Source organism: Apaloderma vittatum, unplaced genomic scaffold, assembly GCF_000703405.1.
Source record: "Apaloderma vittatum isolate BGI_N311 unplaced genomic scaffold, ASM70340v1 scaffold10682, whole genome shotgun sequence".
Taxonomy (NCBI): Eukaryota; Metazoa; Chordata; class Aves; order Trogoniformes; family Trogonidae; genus Apaloderma; species Apaloderma vittatum.
This window is the reverse complement of record NW_009703127.1, coordinates 45,545-55,241: the sequence shown is the minus strand read 5'-3', so window position 1 is coordinate 55,241 and position 9,697 is coordinate 45,545. Positions and strand designations below refer to the sequence as shown.

General features: G+C 40.6%; 1 protein-coding gene across 1 annotated transcript in view; it reads right to left on the bottom strand.

Annotated features, from left to right (window-relative positions):
* The window catches only part of TULP4 (tubby like protein 4), a gene marked incomplete at both ends in the record, with an annotated part of 40,356 nt that overhangs the window by 798 nt on the left and 29,861 nt on the right, over nt 1-9,697 (bottom strand). Inside the window, 5 exons of the mRNA XM_009864518.1 lie at nt 593-686; nt 1,960-2,104; nt 3,603-3,747; nt 4,180-4,414; nt 6,419-6,643. Of these exons, the coding sequence (XP_009862820.1) occupies nt 593-686; nt 1,960-2,104; nt 3,603-3,747; nt 4,180-4,414; nt 6,419-6,643 (844 nt within the window). The remainder of the gene's footprint in view (nt 1-592; nt 687-1,959; nt 2,105-3,602; nt 3,748-4,179; nt 4,415-6,418; nt 6,644-9,697) is intronic.

Genomic DNA, 9,697 nt, shown 5'->3' with positions numbered 1-9,697 from the left:
AGCAGGACTATCTAGGTAGATTTGGCATACCCAGAAAAGAGTCAAGATACTAGACAACTGCTACTTTTAATGAAGGCTACACATTTACTGATGCTCCAGCAAGAGAACCATATGGTAAAGCTACGCACTGACTTGAAGAATCCTGAGCATGACGCCGCAAAGAGCTTTTTAAACATTATTTTGGTATAATTAGTAACTATATGACTATAAAAATCTGACTTTAAAAAATATTTCTATTACAGTAACTTAAACCCTGTGATTTTTATAGTTTGCAAAAATTGTCTTTATCTGGTTGGATTTTGTTCAAATAAAATGTAAAAATAAAGGTCTGAGCTTGACTGCTAATTAATCTTCTTATTACAACTGAGATCTTTAACATTTCATTAATAGCTCATTACTGTATTTACAGATTTAAATGTCTTTCAGTTACACTGAATTTAGTAAAATCTAATTCCTACTGTCCACAGAAAATAAGTGCTTTGCTAAAGAAGCCTTTCGATCACTGAAAAAAAGAATCACATGGTATAAAAAAAAATGTTTGTTGTTTGTTAGAAAGTTTAATATGCAAAAAATCAATAGAGTTTACTTTTACCTGCACCAAGGTTAGTTGGTAGGAAAGCAGCCAAACCCACAATTTTAAATTTGGTTCCCCAGATATTAGATGTGACCTGAGCAAGGTAGTTGTGCTGCAAAGCAAAAACAAGATCGTTTTCATCTAATAAAATCTACATCAAGCTCTATAAAAACCTGCAGAGTAATCAAGCTATTGCAAGTGATAATACAGTTTCAGCTTCTTTTGGTTTTATTTTATTGAAACAACCTAATGTGCCTATGTAGCAACTGTTATACCTAGTCATTAAGAAGTCTCATTTTGATATCCGTACACCATCAGAAACGATGTACACAACAGCCACACAGGTTGATTAAAGCTGCTAAGAACTGAACGACACGACGGCTGCACAGTGAGAACAGGCCTGTTTTCAGACACTCGCTTCTCCTGCACAACAGGAGCGTGGCTATTCTGTATTTCAGAAAGCAATACACCCTGCCCTTCGGTTCTATGCTTACAAACCACTTTATAGAACAATAAATAAGGCAGAAATTAATTACTCATAAGGACAAACATATTCTTCCTGGAGCTTCCAAAGCAGCTTCCCAAAACACTGCTTCCATGATGATCAAATTATGGATTTGAAAGACCAAGAGATTTTCTCAAAGGACAGGAGTTATGCTGTTAAAATAGGAGCAGGATCTAAGCCTCTGGTCTCCTGCCTTATTCAAAGGACTTTTGACCCTGTCTTCTGCTGCTATGTAAGTGATCTAGAACGTTTCATTATAAAGGAAAAAGTGAAAAGACAAAGCAGAAAAAACAACTGAAACGAAATGAAAAAAAAATAAAAAGAATGCAGGCTGGTATTAATACAATACGTAACCCAGACAGTTCTACAGTCTGCTAAGTTTCATTTACCCAGAAAGCAAGAACAACGCAAAGAGTACAAAGTGCTAATTCCTTGCTTTCTTTCCAATTAAGGCTGTTCCATGTTAATTATGAAACACAGAGCATGTGGCCCTCTGAAGCAACCATTGCCTTATCTTTGCAATATCCAGCAAAATAGACAACTATGGTGGCCTTATGACAGCTCTTTCTTATGACAGAAACTGATGGAGCATTTTCACAAACACTTTCAGTCAACAACATCACCTAAAATCAAACCTCTCACATGGATTTACATGGGCAGAAGTTAGAGGCGCCAGGATTTACCAAAGAGCACCTAACCCCACTGACACTTTTAAACATTAACATTGAGCTGGAAGATGCAATTCTTCAGTTGTTCCATCTAGTTACCGTAGTTAAATGAAAAAAAAATATATTGGTGATCATGGAAATCTCTATCACAACTTGCTGCCTCTGTAAGGAAACGCATTTGGATTCAGGGCTGTTAACGACGTGCACAGTACCTGAGTAATATCTTCTAAAGGAAACTCTCTTCGTGTTAGGCTTGGTGAACCAATAGAAGGTTTCCTTATTGGTAACCTTGGTGATCTTGATATCTCCTGTGCAGCTCGTGACATCTTTGGAGATTTGCGAGCTTCTATATTGATTCTGCATAGAAAGCAATAATTAGAATCACTCACCAATGGGCATACAAAAATGAAAAAACATCATGCCTTTACATTCAAAGACATAATGAAGACAACTGCTACGGTGTCCTCTAAGTGACTAATGAAGACTCTAGAGCCTACAGGATGGAGAGTCATGGGTCAAATTTAAAGACATATATGGCCTGACACAGAGCAATTCTGATCGGATGCTTTCTGATTCATTTAAGAAAGCTTACAGCAGTTCTGTCAGATACAATATATCCTCCACTAATCCATAAAAATGTGTAGGCCTGAGCTATTTCAATTATGCAGACTTTCAGCAAAGAAATGGAAACATGACACCTCAGCTGGCAGACTTCTATGCTAGTACAGCAAATCAAGGCTGTACAAACATCATCAGTGCTATTAGTCCAAGCCAGAAGTTATCCCTACCTCCCACTATACAAGGAGGGTCATGACTATGAGATCAAGGATCTGAAAAAACTCATTGTAGAAAAAATAATGAGCAAAAGTTACATTTCAAAAGCATGGTCTGAAAAAACCAAGGACTCAGGATTGTTGTTCTTCCTGCTCCATTTCAGTTTTAGGCTCAGGAACTGATGGTGCTTTTGTCAAGCACTACTAAACTAGAACGTTGGTATTTCGCACATTATGTTCACATATAATTTGTTTTGCCTCATATTAGGAGAAGCTTGTAATATCAGGTCCTCGGAAAAGTGTCAGCTGCAGTGAGAAGGCATCAGGGTCTCAAGCCCATAACTTGCAGCTGGCAGACACATGTCAGTGCCCGTGAAAAGCATCACAGACATCAGTGAGGCTCTGTGCAGGTGGAGGGTTCTGTCTGCACATAATGAATATAATGAAGAGCTGGCAGGAAAGAAACCAGACGAATAATAAGCTTATTTTGTATACAGAAGTTTGTCAACCCAGTGTTTAGAAGGATCTGTTTGTCGAGGGTCTCTTGCAAGGCCACTGCAGAAGTGGTGCCACCTATGCCAGGATCTATGTCATTATGCAGGGACTGATGAATTTCAAAATACCTCTGAGGAAATAAAGGCTTTAACTAGACCAGAACAGAGGAGGCACACCCTCAGGCTGTCTGAAGGACAAAATACGTCCTATGGTGGCAAGAGTTTATATGTGGCAGAGGCAGTACTGATAGAGTTTATAAAGAATCTTTCCTCAAGATTGCTTGGGAAGGAGTGGTGCCCTATTGCTTCCCACTACCTTTTGCCCCAGAACCTTCCCCAAAGTCTACTTCAACACCAATCTCTGAGATCACTCCAGAACTGCACACTCTAGAGGATGCCACTCTTCCAAAAGACTCTTATCTCCTAGAAGGAGTTTGCTTTTCATTTTATGAGGTGTGAAGACAGTGTTGAAGAGGGGAGGGGAGAAGGAAAACGGAAAGAGAAAAAAAAAAAGAAAAAAAACTGGAGAAAAGAAGAAAAGAAAAAAGTTTGGGGAAAAAGAAGATGAAATATGCAAGAAATTATTACCTGGGGAGTTTGGGTGACTTGCTAGCTCGACTGATTTTGGGAGATTTCTTTGCTGCCCAGTCATCACTCAGTTCGATATCACTGGAGTCCGAACAGTTGCAGCTGTCAATCACAGTGGAAATCAAGCTGTTTCCATAGATTTCATCTATCAAGACAGGCCCCAGAAAACGTAAGTGCAGCTTCAGGACACTGATATCAATTATAACTATCAGTCAGAGAAAATTAACTGTTCTTCATCCTGCCTAGTATAAACTCCAATGGTTTGAACTCAAAGGCATGATTCAGAGGGGTGAAGAGCATCCAATTAACTTCAAAATTGAGACTAAAGAGTACTTTTTGCTAATTAACAATCTATCCCCTACTATTCAAAATTAAAAAGGTTTCATTTTTTACAACAGAAAGCACGATGGAATAATTTCAGAGGCTTGAGCCTAGGTAATGCTAAAGATTTTTTTTTGCACCAGAAAAAAAATATCAGATGCCACCTTCCGTATTCAGATTTTCTTTAACTCCTGAGGATTTGATATCTAAAGTGTTTCTAAACCGCATTTTGTGCAGAGCAAGAAATCAGTTCTACCTGCTTTTCCATCTGTTTTAGGATCCATGATGACAAACTCTGGCCGCAACTTGCTGATACGACGTCCTTTCAGGATTGGCACCAGTCCCCCAAGGTATTCCAGGTACAAAGTATAACATGGGCCACCAACCTCTGGGTCATCTTCTGTCCGCTTCATTGTGCAGTGAAGCCGTTCATTACCAGCTGTTGGGTAGCTGACAAAATCTCTCATATTGTTTGGGTCTGGGATAGGAGGCTTAATTAAATAAAGGAAGGAAAGAGAAGGTTTCCTATAGGTTATTGTTGGTTTTGTTGTGTTTTTTTTTTTTTTTCCTGTAGTGATCTAGTCCCAACACAAGTAATTTTGAACCCAACTCTAACTTGGCAGGTCAAGATCAGTACAGGTTACTGTGTGAGTTATGCAGGACCCACACAAAAGACAGTGGTCATCTATTATGTAGTTAGGTCAAAAGCAGATGTACACGAAAAACTAAAACTAGTCAGATCAAAAAGGAAGGGTGGACCTGTGGTTAGAGCACTGAATTAAGACAACAAACCTGTTTTCAAGTCCCGGCTCTATCACAAACTTCTTTTCTATCTTGGATAAAGTGGTCAAGTCTAAGTTTCAGAGTATCTTGTCTCTTCCTGACCCTCCAAGGGAACTTGGCTACTCAGGTTCCCATTCCTGGTTAGCACTGACACATTCTGCGCTGCTATGCCATAGCGCTATCAGCTCCAGAAGTGGCCCATACTTAACACCTCTTCCAAGCACATGAGCCATCTTTGCGGAGGGCCTTCTTGCATGTGATGTGGAGAAATACGAGCATAAAGCTTAGGGGCGGTTACTCTATCCTGCATACCAATCTTAAAGCAGTTAGACTGCTTTTGTCTAGGACAATGTAGCCTGTACTCCATCGCACACTCTCCCTAACAGCCAAGCAAGTGTCACTGATGCTCTAGAGAGCTGTAGGGGTGGCTCTGGGACAACATGGAAAGCATCCTGGGGAAAAGTAGGCATGCTAGGAAGAAATGAGAACTACTGGTCTGTTAAATGCTCTGCATCTCTGGAGATGGAGGAGTTACGGTTACAGCACGGCATTTAGTCTTCTCTGGCAAATGAAATGTTTCACAGTCACACAAATTGCCCCAATTAGCAGCACCCAAATGAAACCATGCCAAATCATTATTTTAAAGGCATAATTTGTTCTCATTTAAGCAGGGCCAACCCTGCTGATTTCAAATTAGTTACTCTAACTCTGCACTGTTAAAACAAGGACCTGAAACTGGCTCAAGAGAACACTGTAACGCATACACCAAAAATACATAACACAAAAATATATGTTTGAATGCAGGGCATTTAACAGCTAATGCTCTGGTTTATAGGCTGTGATAAAGAGTTCAGAAATTCTGATATGTGAGTAAGGGCAAACCCATGAAACAAAGGGTCGGAGCAGATGGCTCTGTTAGTGGTATAGGAAAAGGCATAATCATAGAATCATAGAATGGCCTAGGCTGGAAGGGACCTTAGAGATCATCTAGTACAACCTCCCTGTCACGGGCAGGGATGCCTCTCAACTAGATCAGGATACTCAATGCTCTGTCCAACGTGGCCTTGAACACCTCCAGGGAGGGGGCAGCCACAGCAACTCTGGGCAATTTATTCCAAAGTCTTGCCACCCTCGTACTGAAGAACTTCTTTCTAAGATCTAATCTAAATCTATTCTTCAACTTAAACCCATTTCCCCTTGTCCTATCAGTGGACACTCTTGTAATATCTGGTTCATTTTTCCATAGCACTGCTGGAGCCATAAGGTTAGCAGAACTCGCTGTCAGTAGAAATATCTGGGCAGTCACAGGTCTTAAGTATACCTTTCCTGGCAATATAAGGACTCATGTAACAAGTAGGGAGGCAACAGTTTTACCACTGTGAATCTGACCTATAACCTTGACACAGCATTAGCATCAAGGTGAAGTCTCTGTGAGTCACCAGCATATTTTGGCCTTGGGATGTCCTTGGAAAGGCCATCCTCATGGCGTAAGGCAGATAGCATGTGTGAGCCCTCTTTTTTAGATTCTAATCAGCACCGAATGGATCAGCGGACTTCTGAAGAAAACAGGAATGACCTTTAATCAAGCTTGTAAAATCATAATTATGGTAATTATAGTATCTTATAATTCGTCCACTGTCACTTAGGAGAACCACGGGGAGGAAATCAAGCAACTTTTTCCTCTTCCTCACACAGTGTTTCTTTCCTTTTACCTTGATTGTTGGTATAAAGGCAGTGGTGAGGTACGAGCAGAGTCGAGGGGGCAGGGTCAGTTTGCTGATATCCTTGTCATCCCGCAGACAGCTGGCAATGGTCTGCTGGCACAGCAGCTGTAGACTGGAGACCCTGTGCTCGACTCTGACAACGTATAACGCAGGTCCAGAAGCCATCAGCAGTCGTGAATCCCTGTGACCCCAACAGATCGAGATGATGGGACGCTGAATGGAGAGGAAAAGGACACAGCTTTAAAAGAGCATATGCTTCCTCCAAGATAGTTGCACAGCAAGTGACCACAGGAATTCAGCACCAATCATGTTAGGTACCCCAAGTCTTCCAGAAATTTAAAAGTGCATGCTATTGCCCACAAAAAGGGAGAAGAATGTGAATACCTAAATTATCGATAACAGTGGTTGATGTTTATACAGTACTTTTTACTCATGAGGCTTAAATCTCTTAATGCAAGAAATTGGACATCAAATTCATCACCTAGATAGGATAAGTGACTTTGAAGTCACACAGTGATGAAGAGCAGGATCTTCAGATGCCCTAACCAGATGATTTCTTCAGTCATCTCTTCAGTTCTCATCCATTGCTAATATCTCACACGTTACTACTGAAAAGTTATATGTCCAGAGACACTTGGTAAAATAGTGGATGAAATCCAGCTGGCTCTTGTCTTGCACTGAGTCTTTTGCTGCACTGTGTCTCTTTTGAACTATTGCCAAAGCAAGTGAACTATGAAACAGCACCAGGAACAAAACAGAGAATGGCCTTTGTGTTCTGCTTGTCTACATTCAGAAACATCTAAATTCATGACAGTAAAACCAGAAAGAGTTAGGGGTGACTGGTACTAAGCATCAGAATGCTGAGCAGAACAACAGCAAACAACTCAAATGCTGCTTTGGACATTATTCCCTGCTGAATGAACATTAGGAGTTCATGTGAGAATACGGAGCTGTGCTTGCAAGGAGCTCTCTAAATTCTCTTCCCTTTTTTTTTCTTCATGAAAAAGCACCAGTCTGTTGTGACCTCTTCTAGCCCTATCACAATTACTTCTGCCATTTGTGCTAGCTGCGTTCACCTGTCACTCTTGCTTTCTGTAATTGCATATACGCACACCTTATATGGAATTTCAAGCCTGTAGCTGCTACCTCTACAAACAATTTGGAGTAAAGAAGAAACTCTCACTCCATGAAGAATACTGTGCAGCAGGCTGTAAACACCGAACTATAAAATGTGTACTCCTTCCTGTGAGGGGCTCCATTCTTTTCACGATCCATGACACTCAGAAATTTAAGCAAATATGTTTTTCATCTAAATTATGAACACATTTACTGAAAGAGGGGTCTCTTTGGAATACCTTTGCTCTTCACAAGATGCACCAAATAAGAATTAACTATTCAGAAGACAAGTGTCATGGCACCACCAGTAGTAACTTTTATCCATTCCTCTCTAGTAATATGGTACCTAGATACCTGGGTTAGATCAGCTCAGAAGTTACTAATCTAGTCTGGGGAAACAAAACATTCCCTTCAGTTACAAATTTAACATGACTAAAGGTGAGAAACTGAGACTAGATGATTTAGGTGAATGATATAAAGCAGAATGCGGCTGCACGGCACTGCATCAATGTCCATCATCAAGGCACAGGGCTGGACAAAACAAATTTCCCAGATAAAAGATCTTCCCTCCTATTTCATCTTATTCTAGATTTAAATTTCAAGGAAAATAGTGGTTTTAAAGTGAGAGGAATGACGAAGCTTCATTTACTCTACACCACACACAGAGAGACATTTTAATGGGGGCACAAACCTTCAGTTCGACTGATATGCAAATAGAAAGCAGCAACATGCGAACCTTGTGATTTTCACAGTAATTGCTAAAGGCATTTTGTAGTGGAGGACTTCAAAAGAATTGAGAAATCCTTTGTGTACCATCAATAATTATTACATGGCTTGTCATAACCATAATCTGTGGGCCAGAGCCTTATATTTGATGAGCCATCACATAAAGTATCCCTTACTGAGGGGTATTTTCATGATTTGAGAGCATGGCTCAGCTCCCATACTGTCTGGCATTAATGAGACACTTCAAGCTGCTTGCAAAATACCTGCAATTGCAAAGGCATTGACACAAGCTGTCACATCTACTAAATGACAGCCTGAGAAAGGCACTAGGAGACATGACCCTCATTTCCCCGAGGGCTGAAACCCACCACGGGCTGAACTAAGCGTTACCGTGGGATCCAAACTGCATCCTTCTGTTCACCTTGCATCAACTAAAGCTTACCTATAAATATGGTGAGAGGAGAAACACGTATGCGATTTAGCACACAAATGTTTATTTACTGGATACGATTTAATGCCAGAAGTCTAATATTCCAACTATCATAATGCAATACAAGCACACCCAGATAGCACTATCATGAGCTTTAGTACTGCAGCTATTATAACCCAATGTATCACACCCAGACAGGCCCTCGGTTCACCCAGATAGAGCCAAATGAAACCATTTCTCTCCTTGGGTTGCCACTGCATGCAGAGAACAGCAGGGACACAGATAGGACCACTGCAAGAACCTTGGCAATCTTAAACGTATTGCCAGGGCACAGGTTTTTCAGAAGCTTTGAAATGCTATGTGGGACCTCTGGCAACATATCACTGTGGAGCTGGGCAAAAGCAGAAAGCCACAGGTTGAAAGACATTGCCTCACTGCATGATTTCACCCGTTTCCCAACAGGCAGCCATAGTTTAGCTGTCTTCTAAACTTCTGAATGTCTGATTCCCTTATATTCCGTTTATGCATTTTTATGTAAACAACACGTGTGTGGGTGCCTGTTTAAATACACACACACAAACATAATACTTACAATTTTGTACTGTTTGTAAATCAAGACATTTCTACTCCTACAAATTTACATCTACTCGCCCCACACACCTCACATGTTTTAATATTTTCAATCTCATCAGAGAGCACTCGCACCATGCTGGCTTGTCTTTGCTTACTGATACACCAGACACACCTTGCCTTTCTCTTCTGTGGAATGGCCAGTCCTGCAGTACTCCTCAAGCCTAATATCCAGCAACTCTTCATTTACAGTGAAGGGCTAAGATTTAAGATTTAGCCCTTCAGAACCTTAAGATTTAAGGTTCAGGGAAAATCAGCCTGTCATTACAGACTTGGAGAAATAAATGATCACACAAATGCCACACCTGACCTGACCTTTAAACGTACTCCTCCAATAATATTTTTCAATAACCACACTTCCCACT